Below are 21,529 nucleotides of genomic sequence, written 5' to 3'. Positions count from 1 at the left end.
CTGCTAATAGAGTGACAAGTAGTAGGGCTTTCTCTCATTCTGGACTCGATTACGCGGGTCCCTTCCAAATTCGGATGTCAAAGGGTCGTGGAAATTGTTCCTTCAAGGGCTACATCGCATTGTTCGTATGTTTCGCTACTCGTGCTATCCATCTGGAGTTTGTTGGTGACCTGACTTCAGCGTCGTTTATCTGTGCGTATCGTAGGTTTGTGGAACGTCGAGGCATTTGCCAAAATCTTTACAGCGACAACGGCACCAACTTCCAAGGAGCAGATAAGGAGCTAAGGAGTATGTTCCAGCGTGCTTCAGACTTCTACAAGAAGGTTGGCGCTGTCCTTGCCGACGATGGAACCAAGCTGGACGCGTATTCCCCCTAGTGCGCCTCAGTATGACTGGTCTGCTCGTAAAAACCTTGAATATAGGGTAGGCTTATAATATTGCGTTTAATACTGTAATCTCCGATCACGTCAACAATCTGAATCACACTTTCAACTTTAAAAACTACCACATTAAAGAGAGAGAAATCAATTTAAATAACAGACTAGTTTCCGAAATGCTACACATACACCTACAAGAAAACGGTATTAAAAAGAAGGAAGACACTCAAAATTTAAATACAGTATACACACACCTTATACACCAGCTGAAAACAAAACAAACATAAGCCAGGCTCTGACATCAATAGCGGTAGAAATTGTCAACACGGCCGCTCGACTCTCTTCTCATTGCTCCGCGCTATATAAACACGACGAAAATCTCGACTCGCGCGAATCCGAATCGAACAGCTGAGAGTAAAACACTGTTCACCTACGTTCTCCCCGCGGGAAAGCGCCTTCTCGACAAAACTTTGAACCGATCTTCTTCATAATTGTAAGTTTTATTCTTCACACTGTACATATATTGTTATACAACAAGTTTTTAATAAAATTTTTTCACATCACTCTCCTGATGAGGGCGGCATTGTCCGTCGAAACGTTGAGAAGAAAAGAGAAAATGTATTAAAGTACTTTCTCTCCTTTCTCATCACACAACTTGCTTCAGAAAGACCGATAGAGACAAACCAATATTTTTGGCATAATCATCTGTTTTATTTGGCACGACCGCGACATGGAAGTGCCTTATAGTTTTGTCATCGAAAAATGTGTGAGACGCGATATCCCACGCAATATTCGACCAATCGGGCTGAAATTTTGGAAGAAGTCTCCTCTCGCACAAACCTAAAAACTAATTCTTTTATCCCGATCGTCTACGTTTTTTTAAATCGCGGGCACAATTTGTTAAATTTTTGCGTGTTTTTTGAATAAAAATGTTAGTGTTACACGACTGTCTCTACGAGACTTTTCTCAATCGAGCTAACAATTTGTGTGCGAACTCCTTCCGTAATAGTTAGGTGCTAAATTTATTTTGGGCTTGATCCTGCATGTATACGCGGAATGCGGTCACGTCCAAAAACCGCTAAAAACGGTTTTTTGGCTCTAAGTCGAATTCCATGCATTCTACAAAAAATAGTTAAATTAAAAAGTTTTAGATCTTGAGAAAAAAACAACTTTTTTCTATCGACGCGTGAAAATGCTTTTAATTTGAGTTAACAGGCCAAAATCGATTTTTTTATAGCAATTAACCAGTATTTATCATAAAGCTTTGAGGCTATACATTTTACATAAAAACCTTAAATATAAAAGTTGTAGATATTTTAAAAACACAACTTTTTACTACGACAAACATTTTTCAAAACGCTTTTACATAAACAAAAACCCTAGAAACGATTTTTGGTACATACAATTGAATAACAATTTCGGTGTAACACGCCCTATCTGGCCAAAAAGCTTTAATTAGTTGCCTATAATGCAATATCAAGGCGAGCGCGCAGTGCGAGCGTCAGCGGTCGTGCCTTACACCCAAGCCGCGAAGCGAGGCGATGCAAGGCGGCAAGCTACCGCGGCCGTAAGGCCAAGTGTGGCGCACTAGTTTAGTTTGAACCACTCTTTAAGTGTCATTCCACAGTTTCATGCACTTAGATCTATATTGTTTTCATTAAATTTTATTGGTTGTTGGTCTGTCATAGGAAGAGTTGATAGTCCAAGAGCTGGTTATCTAAAAACGGTCGTGATAAGGTTTAAGCCTGTTCTCGGCAGAAGTCCTAACGGGGTATATATGCGTGGGCGTGCAACAAAACAGGTAAATTTTGCGAACCACGGTCTTCATGTGGTACAAGCTTAAAAATCTACACAAAAATTCCTTGAAACAAGAGAAACTCGGAAAAAAATTGGCAGAAGCCGAGGTGGAGAACAAAATGGCGGCATAAGTGCTGCAAGTTGCAAAATATTTATGCAAAGTGACGTCACAAGGTTTAATTCTGCCATTTTAACTAGGGATTCTTTACATCATTATTAAGCAGTAAAAACGGGTAAGGGCGGGCTTTCTTAATGTGAACTCAAATAGGGCTCGCATTGGGATGGTCCGAAAATTTTTATGACAGCCTCGTTAGCGTCGCGGGATATACTATCATCAGGCAGGACCGTAATGTCAATGGAGGTGGTGTCGCCCTATTTGTGCGCAACGGATTGAAAATTAAAAAGCTTACCTCATCTGACACCTTGGGTATAGGTAAACCTGGAATTCCAGAGTACCTTTCTGTAGCGTACAAAGGGGCGACTCACCTCCAGTGTTGCTCAAAGTTATCTACAGACCTCCAAAAATTCCGATGCAGAAGGACTCGGACTTTTTTAGTGTCCTGCGGGACCTATGCGGCGATTTCAGTCATAAAATCATAATGGGTAATCTTAACTCAGACCTGCTATATGGTTCAGATGACTCTGCCACCATCAAGCGTCTATCTGAGAAGTTATCTCTTCAGATAATCCAGCATCATACCTCATCTTCTCACACTTGGATTGACCTAATCATGACCGACGAAAACGACACGATCCTAGACTCTAGGAATGAGTGACTGCCTAGTTTCGGCAAGCATTTTGTCATAGATGTCTCGCTCGACATCTCGTCTCCCACTCCAGTAAAAGAGACTTTTTCTTACCGTGACTACAAAAGCATTGATACATTTACTCTTGTCGACCTCTTGTCTTGTTGCAACTGGACAGCCATCAATTCCATTGAAACCGATCTGGAGGGTGCTTTCAGTGCCCTTAACAATAATCTAAAACTAGCGATTGATGAATTGGCGCCGTTAAAACGGTTTACCCGCGCAAAAAATATGCTCCTTGGTCTGGACCAGAGTTGAGGATTCTCATCGATAAACGCAATGCAACACTTAGGTGCTATAAACGTATGGGAGAGCGGAGCTTTTCGATGAAGTTCTTCGACTCACCAATGAGGCCGACATGGGTTCTGCTCAAGAGCGTGAATCCTTCCTTCGACAAAAACTCTCGGACGCTCTTGATGACAACAGAAATATTTGGAAGGTTATGCGTCATCTCGGCCTCCTGCCTGGGCGTAATGAGGAGGAGTTTTTCGGTTTCACGCCGAGTGAGCTGAATGAGCACTTCGCGGAAATATCGGCTTCACCGCTCGAAAACACAGAGAATGCAATAGACACTATTTTACTTGCAAGTGAGGAAGGCTTCACCTTCAGTCCAGTCAATATGAGCGACGTTATCCTTGCTATTTCACACTTTTCCTTGCAAGCGAGGGGTATTGACGGTGTCCCATGCGGGGTGGTCGTCAAGGCCCTCCCAATCATTGGCAAGTTTATTCTTAATTTATTTATTGTCAGAGATAGCAGAACAGCATCTACGTACGAAACAGACTTTATACCAGGAGGTAGTATAAACAGCAAAAAGAAAATTGTTCAAACTATTTAAACGATAATGATAGGAAAAAATTATAGAAGCTTCGAACAATGTTATTCTCGATCTATTTACAAAGGGTAGTCATCACAAAAATTTAAGCGTAATTTTTATTACACAAAATCTTTTTCACAAAGGAGCTGGACAGCGTGATATTTCATTGAACGCTAATTATCTCGTTATTTTTAAAAATCCACGAGATCGTTAGCAAATTCAGTATCTTGCACGTCAAGTATATCCTGAAGATCCAAAATTTTTGCAAGAAGCATATCTTGACAGCACATCAGCTGCTCATGGATATCTTCTGCTAGATTTAAAACAGTCCACTAGCGAAAAATTTCGATTCAGAACCTGTATATTTCCCGATGATAGGTTGCGTTACGTGTATGTACCGAAAACAAGTTTCGATAAAAGTAGAACATAGTAAAGCTGAAACATCAGTCTGAGGAGAACGATGGCGGGGTAAGCATCAAAGCAGAAAAACAAGGAAAAAGTTAGAAGGGGAATAGGGAGAAGACATCGTGGTGCTGGTGCTGATGCTGTTGCTGCTGATGCTGACAATACAGAGTGCGGCTGTCTACCTAAACATTTTACAAAAAAGTGTGTAGTAATACTGAATGCTCTTTGTCACGCTGACGGACAGCAACGTTTAGCCTTAATTCGCTCAGCAGACAAGAAACTTATCAAAAGTGATATATGTGAGTGTGCGTTAAATGTGTTACAAGGTGTTGTAAAATTAAAAATTCTCACAAATCAAAGTTAAAGAAACATAAAAACATTTTGCATAAAAAATTATTGAAGAAGAGCAGTGGTAATAATAATAATAATGAGAAAGAGTGGAAGAAAAAGAGACGGGTGATTATTCAAGACGGTGGTGCTTTTTTACCTATGTTACTTGCACCTATAATTGGCGTACTAGTGTCAAAGCTATTCGGTAGTTCTAAAAGTTAAGTATGGAGCATGCACGTAAAATGATTATCTTACCGGAGGAAGCATATGACCGTGTAATGAAAAATCAACAACAACAACATCAGCCAGATGAATCAAGTAATGGTTTGGAACAGCCGAGTGTGCAGACAAAAGGTGATAACTTATCACGTCTCGATGCTGATATGCATGATATACTTTTTTCAAAAAGTATTACAGATGAGATAGAAAAATGTCAAAAGTATTTACAAATTTTAAGAAGGTATCTTCATTTTAAAACTTTAGAACCTCAAGAACTTTTATATAAGGGTTCTGTGAGGAAAGCTCGTTTATTGCTTAAACATTGGAAATCAACTGTACCTCATCGTATCAAATGGGATAATTCGGGTACAGTCAGCATCGACGGTAAAGTTATACCTCAGTCAAATATTATAGATTTGGTGGATGATGCTGTTCAGAGCAAGGCAACAGATGAAGAACCTACTGGAAGATTTCAAATTGCTAATTTTATAGCATCGTTTGACACACCGTCTAAATTCATAAGTAATCCCATAATATTGTCAATTAGTGAATATTTCAAACGTGCTTTGAAGAAAATTCCCTCAAGTAAAAGAGATATTTCGCAGAGCGTTCAGACTTTGGAGCAAGGTACAAGACTTGCTGCTTCAAAACGTTACAGCGAACGTTTGAACAAAAAAAAATCCTTACCACGAAAATCAGGCGATAGGTGGCTAAGCAATAATATTTAAGAATGTCTTATGAAAATCAATATTTTAACACTAAACACGAGTCTGGCTATGCAGGTGCACATAACCTCATTCGTATTAATAAGCAAAAAAAAAAATAAGAATAACGTTAAAATTTGGTTAATCAATCAGGATGCATACACGCTCCATCGTCCTATTAGGAGAAAATTTCCTAGACTCATGTACAATGTCAGTAATGTGGATGATTGTTGGGAGATGGATTTGTGTGACATGCAGGCTCTCAAAACTTACAACGATAACTTTGCATATCTTCTTGTTGTAATAGATAATCTTAGTAAATACGCTTGGGTCGAGCCGCTTTATGACAAAAGTGTCAAGAGCGTCGTAAGTGCTTTTGATAAAATCCTAAAAAGAGCTAATGGTCGCTCCCCTGTACTTGTACAAACAGATAAAGGTAAAGAGTTTGTTGGTTCGGAATTTCAAAAATATTTAAAACAGTATGATATAAATTTTCGAGTTGCACGTAATCCTGACGTTATTCAAAATATTGTTTATGCCTACAATCACACACTGCACAGTGGTATAAAAATGATTCCTGTCAAAGTGAATATGCGAAACGCCGATGAGGCTAGAAAAAATTTACAGAAAAGAGCACTAAGTGAGCGTAAAAAGTCTAGAGTAGGTATATATAGAGTAGGTGAGCACGTTCGCATCAGTCCAGCAAAAGGTACCTTCGACAAAGGATACGAGAAGAACTACAGCGAAGAGATCTTTAGAGTACATAGAGTTTCACGTCGACAGAATCTTTATACCTACGAACTCGTTGATCTAGATGGAGAAATAATTGATGGATTTTTTTATCCAGAAGAACTCGTACGTGTCGGTGATGATCGTGTAGCAAACAATAAAGAATTTAAAATTGAACGAGTAATTAAGACTAAAGGTCGAGGAGTAAATAAGAAATTATTTGTGAAGTGGATTAGTTATCCAGATAAATTTAACTCGTGGATTAAAGCAAACGATATCGTAGAAATATGAAACATGTCTAGCCAAGAATTTTATCTGGTACTACCAAGCAACAGTAGTATGAAATATTTTCCAGATAACACTACGTCTTGCTTTAACACTCAACTATCTCATAAAGTCCGGCTATCTGGGAACTGGAGTGTTGCTCTGACCGAAATACATATACCATGCACTATGGTGCATATTCAAAAAGATGAATGCGAAATAATATTTACCAAAACTACTAGTGGCGGTAGTACAACAACAACAACAACAACATCAACAGCAGCTAATGATAACGATGATAAGCAGAAGTATAAGACAAAGCAGAAGAAAAGAAGTGCGACAGAACACACGCATGAATTTGTAAATTTAGAGTACAGCGATACTTCTTTTCCACCTGGTGTCTACGACAGCCTAAAAGATCTAGCAGAGGCTATAAATAATGTACCTGAACTTCACGGACATCTACTTATCGCGCCAGCAAAAAGGAAAAGAGGCTACTACAACCTACGAAAAATATGCGAATGTAAGGAAGCTCATTACTATAGTTTTAGCGAAAAAGTTAAACGTATATTTGGCTTTGAGAATGAAAAGTATAGGCTAGAAGATTTTATAACCTTGAAACCACAGTCACCAGAGTCACGATATACAACAATCATAGGGAACAGACCTGCTTGTTTAGCAAGAGCTATATCAGATCAATTTTTTGTCTACTCTGATATTTGCATTCCATACACAGTCGGTGATATTCAAGCATCACTTTTACGTATAGTGGTATTGGATAATTCCAAGTATAAACTGGGTGTAACTATGGTCAAACAATTTGCACCTCCTAATTACATACCACTGCTGAATAACACGTTTCAAAATGTTACAATAGATATAAGAGATCAGCATGGTAATCATATACCATTCGAGTACGGGACGTTGACAGTTACACTTCACTTTAAACGCCGTCAGTAGAGCATGATAAACAAAAATTAGTTACTACGTAGAATATTATTCCGATCAAATTGGTGCTGGGGTAGGTAGAGAAGGTGTACGACGAGTGTTTGCAGGATCAAGCTATCAGCGAGGACACGGTGGTATAGGCCATTTCGAAGAGTCTTACCATATCTCACTAGTGGTGCCAAAGCTGTAGGTAAAGAAGCTATTAAAGCAGGAATAAATGTATTAGATGATGTGGATAATCACGGTCTCAGTTTTAAATAAGCTGTTAATACGCGTGCACGAGAGCCTGGTCGAAATCTTAAACATAAGGCCGCAGATAAAATAGCTGAAATAATGAAGGGGTCTGGATATAAGCGACGTGGTAAGAAGCGAAAACGTCAGTCGCGTAAGAGTCGTATAACTGGATGCAGTAGCACTAGCGGTAGTGTGAAGAAAAGACGTGTCAGTAAGAGTAAAGTTAGAAGAAAAAAAAGAAAGTAAATAGAAAGAAGAGGAAACGCAGTGTCTCTGATATTTTTAGATAAACAACATCAACATTATGGCTTTTCTGCATTCAAACTCAGGAGATTGCACACAGATTGAAGGAAATCACAAAAAGAAAAATTTTGACGATGAACTAGAAACAATTCAGAGAAAGCTGCAAAATAGAGAAAAGACAGGAAGTAAAAGTCACATGGCTAATACACACGGAGACTACATTAAACAATGTGACTTAGAAGGAAAAATCAAAGTCAGATGGATATCAACTATAGAAAACACGGCATATATTATGACAAAACCTTTGCCTAATGAAAACCATAAATATCTCAGAGACAAAATACTCAACACATAAACCCACACTTAACAATAAATTTCAGAGTATTCTATAAATCAGACGAACACAAAATTTAACTATGTTTCAGATTTAGGAAACCAAGGAGATGCTGAAAGGGAGATTCAATTAGAAGAATAAGATTTCAGAAGTACAAATTTAATCAGAAGATCAACATTCTAGAAGTTTAATCGGAAGATCAAGCGACCCGAAGGGAGGGAGTGTTGGCGAGTCTTCGTGCCGCCTGATTCAAAGCAGGTTCACTGCGCCATCTGCTGCCATCTGGCGTCATTTCAGTGAAACGTACGCTCGCTCGTTTGAGCTCGGACTCTCCCGCACTCTTTCTCCTGCCGACCACCGTTGTGACAACAGCTCCGCTGCTCGAGACTACCTACTCTTCATCAATAAAGCTCTTTACTACACAAACCAAGTGTTATTCCTCCGTGTTCATCCACCCCAGGAGACTCCAACAAAACATAACGATATCTTTTTTATTCACGGAGTAATAGCTTGCTATAAAAAAAAAAAAACGTAACTTGGCTCCTAATGCTCGTAAATAAACGACTTTTTTTTTAAATTAGATAAAAAACAGTGCTTTTTAATGGACTTTATTCGATTTTGATCAGACTTAAATCTTGTCTCTGGGAGGAAAGTTAATTAAGCACTTTATAAACATTAGCATCCAGGGGCGCTCCTAATTAAAATTTCGTGGTTTTCGAAAAAATTTATTGAAATATAACTCTTTTACTTTAATCACAAGCTACGGCGCCTAATCAAAATAATTTTTTCACATCCAAATCGTATTGTGAAAAAAAAATTACGAAATATAGATATCTATTTAACAAAAACTGTAATTGATAGAAGCTTGAAATTTGGCATGCTAGTTTGGACTATAGAGTAGTACATTTTCCTAAATTATCAATAAAATAAAGTAATTTTTTCAAAAGTTAATAACAAATTTCGATTTTGACAAATTCTGTGATTTTTTTCCAATTTGCAAGTAAACTAATAGACTTAGAGGGTTGCTTTCGCTGACTTTTTTTTAGAGAATTAAATAATAAACAACTTTTACTTCAAACTTTTTACGCTAAAATCAATACTTTTCGAACCGCCGAGGAAAATGTGAAAAAAGTGCCGAAATCGAACTTTAATTGTTTATAAAAAAGTTAGCGTACAAAATTGGTGGCTTTCTTCCAGATATTATTGTTCTACATACCGTTCCTGACCATTTCCAACAATAAAATTGCTATCAGGAATTTTTGCAGCGAAAAAATCTAATTTGACTGGCCTATTATGTAAACATGATATCTGACTTACACGGTATAAACATGATACTCTTATCTTAATTACCTATTTATAAACATGATACCTTATCTTATCTTTATTACTCGTTTACATTGATAAGATAAGGATGCGCCAGTGATGACGTCATTTGTTATGTCTTCCCATACCGGCTTACTTACTACTGTCGAGCTCTCCGCGTATAACAATATCTATACTTTCTTCTCCCCGCAGATCGTCGTGGGGTGCAACGCGCGCTTAGTATATAGATATAGATATACTCTCACCACCATAGCGCGCACATAGTGCCGAGTTCTCTGCACGCTGAATATAGCTATACCTATACTCTCTTCTACTCTCGGTTAGGCGCGCTCTATGTTTACCCTGCAAGTTGAAATGTATGATGTGCGGAGAGTATGGAGGGGAGCCGACACTCAAACCAACATTATATTACAAACGTTTTATGCTATTCTATCTATACGATATAAAAACTGTACATGGCACCGCCGTGTCGAGATTTGTATCCTACAGTAACATAATATATATCTAAACGACAATATTTCACATATGACTACATTAAATCTCGCACTACAAAATGCTGATTCAATTGTTGCTGCCTAATCAGCTACTGTCGATATGTATGCTTCTCAATCTACAATGGATAATGAAAGCACAATCATTATGGTTGTAGTGTATATTTCATTGATCAAAATAAATATCATCATTATTATTACATTTTATACAAACGGTTGTTCCCACATTATCCACTCATAAGAATTAGAAAGAGATAAAAGAAAGGAATAATAAATATATGTATGCAAAATATAACATTATTTTGTGTTTATTAAACATTATAACCTAATACAAACATTATATGTAACGACGTGTATAATTTTATCTCAGAACTTCTTGTAACCTTGAAGTAATGGCATAGAATTTGTGTTGCTGGAATACTTGCTGAAAGAATTTTTTCATTCTTTGCTTTTATCAGTAAGCTTAGAGCAAGGCTCGCCTCGATATGTATTACATTGTTTGCCATCTTGTACTTTTCTAGCGTTTTTATCTTCAACTAGAGGTGTATATGAAACTTTATTTTGACCCATTTTGGAGAAAGTTGAGAGTAGAATTATACGGCACAATATATATTTGTTTTTTTATAGTAAAATTATACGTAAGTTTTTTTAGATTACAATCTTATTCTCTTAATACGATAACTTTATTTTTACAGAGTTATCCTTTCATCAATCTCTTCTTTTTCGCAATTTTGAGAGATTTTGATCGGATTTTTCTGATTATTAAATATCTTTTGCTATAAGAAAATTGCTTCTACAGCAAAATAATTAAGCTTTGAAATATTTATAATAACATTCACATACTCTATTTTAAAACAATATTTTATTTATTGGAACAATAAATTTCGTTGGAGGAAGCTACGTGTCAATGAATTGGCAGCGGTTTTTTTTAAGCTTGGTATTAAAAACAATTCTCATTATTAGACTTTCTTCAGATGTAGACGAATTATTATAACTTCTCCGCGTAGATTTACCAAATCACCATCTTGATCTACGTAATCAATAATTTTAACTGTTATCGGTAAATATATAATTTGTTTTGGAACTTCAATTATTGTATAATCTGGTGGAACTGCAGGGAAAAACTCGTAAATGGTATGAACTTGATTTTGATTAATGTATGCTCCAGATGTGATATTACACTCTATTTGTAAGGCATTCACTTTGAGAATGGCTACAGGCAAGTTAAAGTTGTTAGTTATATAGGGTTTCAGCAGTCGTAGAGTGAAACCTAGTAGTCGAGCTATCGAGTCTTTGGAACGAAAGTCTACTTCATGACTACATGTAATGGCACTTCCCAATGTATTATTATTAGGTTTAATACTTAACATGATATTTTCAGGATGAGAATTTCCTGCAGAGTACGTTCAATATCTTCTATTTTATAGCTACCAGTTGGTAATTCAATTATTTCTTGTCCAACATAAAATTTATTGCTTTTGAAGTCCACATTAGGTATGGAGTTAAAAGTAAGTAATTCAACCAATGCGAGAACGTACGTTTTATCTGAATCGAGTTCAATCGGTGGAAAGTATTGAGTTTCCAGAATAGACAAAGTGCCTGACAGGCTTAAAGTTAGCGATTCAATCATTTTGAATGGAAGTAAGATACTGATAGTTTATCGATCCATTCACTTCTTATATAAAGTCATTCAAGTACTTCATAAGATCTTCAGGTGGTTATAAGTCACCAAAACTGTCGAAGTAGAAAACTGTTAAGTATAAGTACATTTGTGCTAGTGCACGAGTCAGCGGTGTTCGTGTGAGCGCGTGATGTATGAGTGAGAGAGAGTGGAAAGGGAACTCTAGTTCCAGGGCGCTCGCTTGAAAGAGAGTTGTCAGAGACTATATAGAGTCCTCGGTAGTAGCATCACGCTTAATATAATTATTATCTAGTCTTACGTTTTATTATATTAAATTACACTTAATAAATACTTAATAGTGTATTTATTTTCCACCACCTTATCAAAAACATAATTACCATTTTAATGATATGCTACCCAGTGAGTAATAGCTCCTTTTTTAGGCACGACCGCGATACGGAAGTGCCTTATAGTTTTGTCATCGAAAAATGTGTGGCAATAGCTCACGCAATTTTCGACCAATCAGGCTGAAATTTCGGAAGGAGTCTCCTCTTATACAAACCTAAAAACTAATTTTTTTTATCCCGATCGTCTACGTTTTTGAAAAATGCGGGCACAATTTGTTCAATTTTTGCGTTTTTTTTTGAATAAAAATGTTGGTGTTACACGATTATCTCTAAGAGACTTTTATCAATCAGGCTAAAAATTTGTGTGCTAACTCCTCTCATAATAGTAAGGTGTCAAATTTATTTTGGGCTTGATCCTGCGTGTATACGCAGAATGCGGTCACGTCCAAAAATCGCTAAAAACGGATTTTTAGCTCTAACTCGAATTCTATGCATTCTACAAAAAAAAGTTAAACAAAAAAGTTGTAGATCTCGAAGAAATACAACTTTTTTCTATTCATACTTAAGCGTGGAAATGCTTTTATTTCGAGTTAACAGGCCAAAATCCATTTTTTCATAGCAATAAACCAATATTCATCATAAAATTTGTTGTAGATATTTTAAAAACACAACTGTTTACCGTAACAAACATTTTTTCAAAACACTTATACATAAACAATAACGTTAGAAACGATTTTTGGTACATATAATTGAATAACAATTTCGGTGTGACACGCCCTATCTGGCCCAAAAGTTTTAATTGACTGCCTGACGCTCGCGCAAAGCGCAAGCGTCAGTGAATCTAGCGAGCGCGCAGCGCGAGCGTTAGCGGTCGTGCCTTACACGCAAAACGCGAAGCGATGCAAGGCGCACAAGCCACCGTGCCCATGAGGCCGCGTGTGGCGCGCTAATTATTATCCAGATTTATAATTACAGTTTCTCGATAATGACTTTTATTTACAGGTAAATCATTTTTCATGAAGACTCGAAAATTTTTCGAAAATTTAGAATGTTCAATAAGCGCGCATATTCAGTAAATCATAGTCAGTCAATGGATGATGTGGTAAACGTATTACGACAATAAAGTTTTTTTTTTTTTTGTTGCATACTGTTCCGCTTACTTTGTTTCAGACAGATGCCATAACCTGTTTTATGAGGTTTTAAGTAAAGTCCCTTTCCAAGTGCTAATATTTCTCATTTTTCATTATGTCGTTTTTGTTGTTTAATTTGCTGCTTCGCAGCATTTGCCTTATTAATAGCTTGAGCGATACCTGCAGCTCCTCCAGTAAGTGAACCTACAGCACTCAAGCCAGCAAAAATAGGAATTAGAGCTGGAAGAAAACCACCTATCTTAGGCACAGGTAGTACACGTGGAATATTGATATTTGTTTTTCCACCTGCATTTTTTATATGTTTACGAGCTACTATTATAGCTGATTAAACTACGTGAATCATTGCTAGGAATAAATAATTTTGCAGTAGATTTGATAACATTTTTCAATGCTAACAATTATCAACAATTAGAAACACATATATATAATGATCATGTGAATACAGACATGTCATATCAAAGATTTAAAGATTTGATTGTGTTCATCATGTTGGAATAGAAATCACGGCTTTCTTGTAATTGACAAAGGTTCAAAAATTAATGTTGGCCGTTACGAAAAAGGTTTCGATAAATTTATAATAAATATACAACGCACGGAAGAAGTTTAGTATTCGACTGTGAGACTTGAAAGTGACAAGATGGCTGATTTTAATCAACAGATTGCTGTACTGCGAGAAGTATATAGAGAAGGCTCGTAATGCTATAAAACGAAAACATACTTTATTGAAAAGTCAGAAAATAGATTTTGAGAAAGCAGTAAATAATTCTGTTAAGCCTATTGTTAAACCACTGGAAAAGTTGATACGTGTGACAACTAATCACATGAAAGAAAAAAGGATACCTAAAGGAGAAACTGACAGAAAGTAAAAATTTAAAATAGAAAAAGTGGAGAAAAAAGATGATCTTGCAGAAGATACTGAAGATGATATTGAAGTTGATACTGAAGATGATACTAAGTTTGAGTCAGCTTTAAGTGAGTCTGAAGAAGAAGATCGTGAAGAGACTATTAAAAAGAAAAAAAATGAGATGGAAGACGAGTACATAGGCTTATTGTTAAATGGTCAATTTCAAACTTTAGATACAGTATATGGTGTACGAAGAATGCGTAACGATAAACTTAAAGTCGGTGATAGTTTCATAGATTTAGATGATAATTTAATTACAATGGGTCAGAAAAAGTATAACAAGAGGCCTGGCCTCATTTAATTATTGTTCATGAAAAATCCTGATCAAAGTTTAATTGCGGCTGAGGATATGATAGATTATGCTGCAATTTTAAATGATACTAACGCACATAAAAAAAATTATCTTCCACATAAAGCTATACGTGTGCAAGACAGTAAAAAGTATACTAATTACATAAGCAAGTCTATCAAGGAAGCCAAGCTTAAAAAAGGTAAAGGCTTATCATCCATATCGTATAAAATTGCTCGTAAAAACGCATATATGGACTACATTTATTGGGATGATCCAAATGAGCTTGTTGATCGTTTAAGATTGCTGACTGCTGAAACAGCAGCTGGAAATCAGAGTCATATTAATTAAATGCAATCCATTATTGAAGAACTCTGTGAAGCTGAATATATTTATTAATGTGTAGAATAGAGCTATCACTCAGTATCAAAATGAGTATCAATGCATTCGGATGACAACTGATCCGTACTGACCCAGTTCGCGGTCCACCAGGTCAAGGTTTCAAGCTTACTGCAGATGGACAATTTAATTTGGAAAATCATAAATTGTGTAACGTAGCTGATGCTACAAAAGCAAATGATGTGATAACGTTAAAAGTCACGAAAGAAAATGTTAAACTGGAATCTGAAAAAATTATTCATGATTTTAATCAAATTTTAAACGATAAAAAGATAGATTTAATTGGGAATGATATATCTGAAATAAAAACCGCTGCCAATTCAGTGGCACGTAGCTTCCTCCAACTAAATTTATAAGTCCAATAAATAAAATATTGTTTTAATATATCTATATATCTGCTTGCTAATGTATGAGGCGATTTTTGATACACAATTTAATAAAAGTTTTGGATAGTTCATTGTCCAAAAGTTTGCAGATCCCTCTGTTTTCTTATTATAGAATACGAACACTGTCGTCAATTTTTTTTCACAGAAATTCACGCATGTTTACATGTGTTCCTAAACAACCTAACCATCAAAAGTTATTCATTAGATAGATCGCTCGCGCAATTTTCAAGAAAACGATTTTTACATTTTATTTGGTAGCGCCACGAAGACGAGTTTAAAAAGGCTTCAGACCATGAAGTTGGCGACATTTTGTGTCTGGCTGTAAAAATCATTCTAGGAAGGTGTCCAGGTGAACAGGGTGGCCGATGATGAGATCTAGGTAGTTCGCCCCGTTGTTTTTAGTGTCTAGGTGTACAAATCATTTGAACGCAATGTTTAGGTGTACAAGGTGGCTGGTGACGAGGTGTAGGCATTTCGTAACGTGGTTTTTGGTGTCTAGGTGTAAAAATCATATGAGGACGGCGTCTAGATGTATAGGGTTACCGATAACGAGGTCTAGTTAATGCGCTTTGTAGTTTTTGGTATCTAGGTGTAAACATTATTCGAGGGCGATGTCTAGGTGTACAGGGTGAACGATGACGAGGTCTAGGTAGTGCATTCCGTAGTTTTTGGTGTCTAGGAAAGTAAATCATATGAGGACGGCGTCTAGGTGTACAGGGTGGCCGATGACAAAGTCTAGATGGTGCGCTTCGTAGTTTATGGTGTATTATGATTAAATATAATATACTTGACTTTGTTTGATAGATCGTAGTTCTTTTTTATCTGTTAATTTTGTTGCAGAATATATCCAACTCGCCTAACCTTTTACTTTTATAAAAGTCAATTTTTTTTAGAGATTATATACATCACTTTAATTTTTTCATTTTTCAAAAAAAGATTATTTTATATTATTTTATATTAATTTGAAATAATTGTGATTATATTACTATTTGGTTTCAGATGTATGTAATGGTGTGTGCAGTAGACTTAATAACCAAGATCGGGGATCTCGAAGTATTAGTACTGATAGTTTCATGTATATGTCACGACCTTGATCATCCAGGTTATAATAACATTTATCAAATTAATGCACGTACAGAATTAGCTCTGCGTTACAACGATATCTCACCTCTTGAAAACCACCACTGCTCGGTGGCGTTTCATATTCTGGAGGCCCCTGAATGCAATATCCTTGCCTCTCTTCAGCCAGAAACTTACAGAATTGTTAGAGAGGGCATTATACGCTGTATTCTTGCTACAGATATGGCCAGACACAATGAGATTCTTGCACAATTTACTGACGCTGTTCCGGATTTTGATTACTCAAGCAAAGTTCACATCAATTTGGTAAGCTTTTATATATTAACATTTAATTTTTATAAATAAGAAAAGCAGGACTTGTGCATACGAAGAAGCCTCTTTTCTATGTATTTATCTATATGTATATATATATATATATATATATATATATATATATATAATCACGTAAGGATTTTTCATAACTTTAAAATATAGTCCCAGCAACTCCATATCTCCTAAAATCCTTAATCAATTTACACGTTAACTTCAAAAACGCCATAACTCTGTAAGCACGTATCCCCCAAAGATACAGGGCTAAGGGGATGCTTATACCCTTATTTTTATAACTTCATAACCCTATAACCTCCTAAACTCAACGAAAAAGAGTCGAAAAATTGTACTGTATGGTCTGATTGAAAGTGTTTCATGAACCTTACTACCTCATAATCCCATATTCCTATAATCGCATAACCTCCTAGCAACTCATACGTACTTATAACTTCTATAACTTAAGGAAAAAGATACATGTATGCCCCTTATTTTAGAAAATTGTGCTAAATGGGCTGTTCGGCAGAGTTTCATGTACTCCATTACCTCATAATATTATGCATGCATTTTAAAACTTTTCATTGAATTTCTGATGTCTTCCTTTATCGTAATAAATATATTGTAGGAGAGAATTCACTCAAGTTTTGGGTGGATGATAAAAAATCTAATCAAATAATAGCGTTTTTTTTAATACGACGTTTTGCGGAGATGACTCTCGACATCATGAGGCCAGTTGAAAGTAAACTTACTGCTGACATTTTATAGACCGCAATGACAGCAACAACTAGCTTCGGAAGGTTGCTAATCATTTTCACAAAACGACGCTATTAGAAAAAATACTGTTTTTCCATTAACTTTATCCACGTCCACTACACTGAGTTCTAAGCTATTATATATTTCTCAATGGGTTATGTTTTTTCGAGTGTTTGTAATTCAGGGCACCCTAACGTGGCTGACGAGTAGGCAACGAAGTTACTCCGTGATCCGGCAGAGATTCTGGATAACGGCAATCATGCTATCATGGCAAACACCCTAAAAACATTTACGATGCAGGGATTCGGTACCCCATTTGGCAGCTGGTCAGGATGAGAAAGCGGTCACGCAGGCATCGTCGCGAAGAAACAGTAATCTGCTACGTCCACGTTGTTCTTTCCGGGTCTGACTCAATATATGTATGGCATCGAGACATACCTGAGTCACACATGATTACGGTACTATTGCATCATAGGTTCAAGTGATTGTGAGTTAAAGTGGTTCATGAAACACTGCTAATAGCCCATCCAGCTCAATTTTCTGAAATTGGGAGCATATACTTATCTTTCTCGTAGTGTTATGGGGATTATATAAAATAACACCATAAATATAATAATATATTTACTTACGTCAAAATTTATCTTTTAGTTACAAATGACCGATGACATTTATGTTTTAGACTTACGTGATATATTAGTAGTAGTTATCCTAGCACTATGGCGAACCCACACATCGCCATAGTGCTGGGGCTCGTCGTGCTTAATTAAATTCCAATGAGTGTTATCATTAGCAAACAAATCGGGTGTTAAATTAAATGCGAATAGGCAATACCCACCAGGATATGATTCTCGCGTGATTTGATTACCTTCATTCAAGAAAATGTATACCCGTACCTGAATATTGTGTGATACGCATCTACGTATAATTTATTTGATTCAAAATCTGGTTGTAAAGGTTTCGATGGGATCTGTACGCCGTCAACATATAAACATAAAAAATTCATATTGAAGCGTTCAAAATTAAAAAGATTGAGTCCTCGATCACCATTAAAAGCTTTGTTATTTACAAATCCTATTATAATTTGCTTTGGCAGTTGTCCTAATATGATATTATCCAAAGTTTCACCATAAATTCCACTGTGCATCGTTATAGCTTTAACCTCTACCCTTGTGATAGGATATTTAGCAGTTGTCTTCGAAAGTGCTTGAGCATGAGCCAATAATATACTAGGATTAACTTACATTAGACGCGTCTAACCAATAATTTGCTTCTTCGATGTGTACAGAGAAACAACCAAGCACATCCATCAAACAAAAACTATCTCGAGATTTTACAAGTCGCACTCTCACCTCAACACCGTTTAACAACAGTTTTTCTTGATTTAATACGTCGCAATGAAGTTGGCCTTTCAAGTCAATTGTCCGTGTTGCTGATAAAAATTTTCGACGTTCCACAAGTCCGGTATTATTATCAATGCTGTTCATATGACCGGCTTTGTCATCACACCACAAGACACTCGTCAAATGTGATGTTTTAGCAGCAGGTCCATAGTTTAGTAAAGTTTCGATGTACGCTCTATAAGCGTAGGTGTTAGTCGATGGTGATTCTGGTTTTTGATTAAAAAATACGTCTACTTGATTAAACATAGAGTGCATGAAATTATTAACTGGACCAACTTTCGTTACATTAGATCTAAAAGTTGCAACTTAAGCTTCAGCTACATCGTCTTCCGTTATACTGCTTTTCAATTTTACCCGAAGGCTGATCTTCGTGTGAGCGAGATCGATATATTCCTCGCCATTCCTTGGTATCACAAATTCAATAGGTGAATCAGTTAGTTATGATATTGATTTGTAGGTCATCCAGTGCAAACCTTTGATTGTCATTTGGGTAGGTGGTATTTCAAATAAGAGCAACTTTGGTTCTAAACACTCACACGAGTGGGTATGTAAAAATGCCATCTTTTCTTTTTTTCAGTTATCAAAAATGTCTCTCGTTGTCCTTTTCTTCATCTTCTTTTTTTATTATTTTTTTCTTGTCTTCTCTTATTCTTCTTTTTCTTCTTCTGCTTTCTAGCGCTTTTCGAATTATCTCTTCTAACTCTTGTGCGAATTTTAGAAACTTTACTTTTTTGTAATTGTCTTATTACGTTTTACGATGCTACTAGGTCCATCAAGGATTGGCAATTGAAACGATTGACCGAAACGTTTATATCCTGATCCCTCCATCAACTTATCTTATTTTTCTTTAGCCTTCCTCTTGAGAGTTTCACCGGATTCTCTAATACGCTTGCGAAACGACTCTTTGATGGGGATATTATTCATTGTTACGTCAGACATTATGTTCATACCTAAACGCAGTGCTTCCTTATCAACAGCTTTGGCGCCACGTGTCAAGAGTGGTAGTACACGTCGAAATATACCAGCCAAAAAAGAGCCAATACCACCATAACCTTTCTGATAAGGAGCGCCAATGTATATCCGTCCGATACCGCCGCTGTAGCCATACCCAGCTTGTGTGTTAAAGTATGCTCCGTATCTGTCCATTCTGCAGTTCTTAACCGTCAATTTTTTTAAAATGAAGTGTCACTGTTAGAGTTCCATTGTCAAATGGTATCTGTTGCCCACATTGATCCTTATATTAATTTCAACGGTGTGAAATGAGCCGAATAATAGAGGTAGGTACATGGGTGGGGAGAAACTTTTAATTTTCGTACAGCCATAGGTGTAGCTATCCATATTAATCGAAACTGATCTTAAAAGCCGTGATTGGATATTCTCAGTCACGTAAGGTTCACAAATGTCAGTATAGATCATAAGCATGGATGGTAAGGCATTGGAGAGGTGGGCTGGTCTATTAGCCTCGATCGAGTCATTCCTCTTAAAGACAAGATTTCTGGCTTTAAATCCTAAGATTTTTTGTAATTTTTCGGCTAAAAATAGTTTATGTTGCAATCCTGGACAATTCTTTGGCGTAAAAAAACCCATCAATATCTTCACCCGCTAGATCTTGTAGACCAGTGGTTGACGCGTCTTCAAAACTCGAGTAATCTTGAATATCTCTAGTGTCCAACCACTCTCGCATCCTTTCGCGAAAACGTTCTGCGCATGACTGACTCGTACCAGCTGTCCAGGCTTATATTTATCCTGTCTGCTACCATGATGCTCATATCTTTGTTTCAGATTTTCAAGAGCTTTGTCAGCATTGAACAGAGTCACAGATGCAGGTGTCATCTTTGTCGCTGAATGTTTGGCGTTATTATACGATTCTAATATTTTTGGTAAGATATCGATGTATCGTCGTGTATTTTGGTGTAAAGTATCTCCAAATTCTCTCTTTTATAGTTCTTATGAATCTATCAACAATGGCCGCCTTAATATCAGGACTACGAGCAAATCTGTATTTTACACCATGCTCTTTCAAAATTGCTTGCATCTCACGACCGACACTTTCTTTTTTTTCGACTACTTAATCACCTTTTTATCTTTTAATTTTTTCTTTGATTCACTTTTTGGGTTACTCTTTGATTTTTTAAACGCTTTCTTAACGCGCGAAAATACTTTTCAAACGTAATTTTGCTCACCATGCAACATGCTATCATCATAGCTAAAGTTCTTTCATCGGGCTCTGTGTCCTCTGCTAGCATACGAGAAAAGGCATACTCCGCCAAAACTCTATCAGCTCGACGTCGATTCCCTTGCTTGTCAGCGTAAGCTAAATTATGCTGTTGGCATGTCTCATCTAATGGATTCATACCAACCTCACCTCTTTCGATGCGCTTGGCCAATTCAGTATCGGGTCCATAAAACTTGTAATCAGGTACATACATCTCGAACGGTAGTAAATCGATCAAGGCGTCTAGTGCGCTATTCTTGTCTTGGGAACTCACGACAATTTTTTTTCTCTGTCGGTTATCTTTCTCTTGACAGTCCCACTCAACCGTTGCCATTTTACAATCTAATCAGGGGTTGCTAAAATTGTCCTCCTTGTTTGTCTGGGCTGTGGTGTACTAGATCCTTCCCTGTCGCTGAGATCTTTGACACTGTTAACGCCAGCGATATTTTCTGCGTTTTGTTGAGGCGATACATACTCCTCAGCGCCCTCTGAGCTGGATGTCTCGGATGACACTCGAGCGGTATTTTTTAATACACGTCAGTTACCAATGTATTCCCGAGGAACGCATGACTCACGAATCACACGGGCAAACTGTAAATGTCCAGGCGGTGTCGCCGCAGTTTTCCTCTTACGCATTGCATCATTCACCAGGTCAAT

General features: G+C 36.8%; 2 protein-coding genes across 18 annotated transcripts in view; one reads left to right on the top strand and one right to left on the bottom strand.

The window, feature by feature from the left end:
- LOC100116395 (high affinity cGMP-specific 3',5'-cyclic phosphodiesterase 9A) overlaps positions 1–21,529 on the top strand; it is an 815,596-nt gene that overhangs the window by 477,514 nt on the left and 316,553 nt on the right. For all 16 annotated transcript variants that reach the window (XR_004228117.2, XM_032601371.1, XM_031933029.2 and 13 more), the window contains one exon: positions 16,118–16,504. Coding sequence is in view for 15 of the 16 variants with exons in the window: in XM_032601371.1 (XP_032457262.1) it covers positions 16,118–16,504 (387 nt within the window). In the remaining variant the exon portion in view is untranslated. The remainder of the gene's footprint in view (positions 1–16,117; positions 16,505–21,529) is intronic.
- The window catches only part of LOC107982128 (probable serine/threonine-protein kinase tsuA), a 183,762-nt gene that overhangs the window by 46,499 nt on the left and 115,734 nt on the right, over positions 1–21,529 (bottom strand). The gene's annotated exons all lie outside the window — the stretch shown is intronic.

This window comes from Nasonia vitripennis (genome assembly GCF_009193385.2).
Source record: "Nasonia vitripennis strain AsymCx chromosome 1 unlocalized genomic scaffold, Nvit_psr_1.1 chr1_random0009, whole genome shotgun sequence".
Classification (NCBI taxonomy): Eukaryota; Metazoa; Arthropoda; class Insecta; order Hymenoptera; family Pteromalidae; genus Nasonia; species Nasonia vitripennis.
The sequence above is the reverse complement of the archived record's forward strand: the minus strand, read 5'-3'. Positions and strand labels throughout refer to the sequence as shown.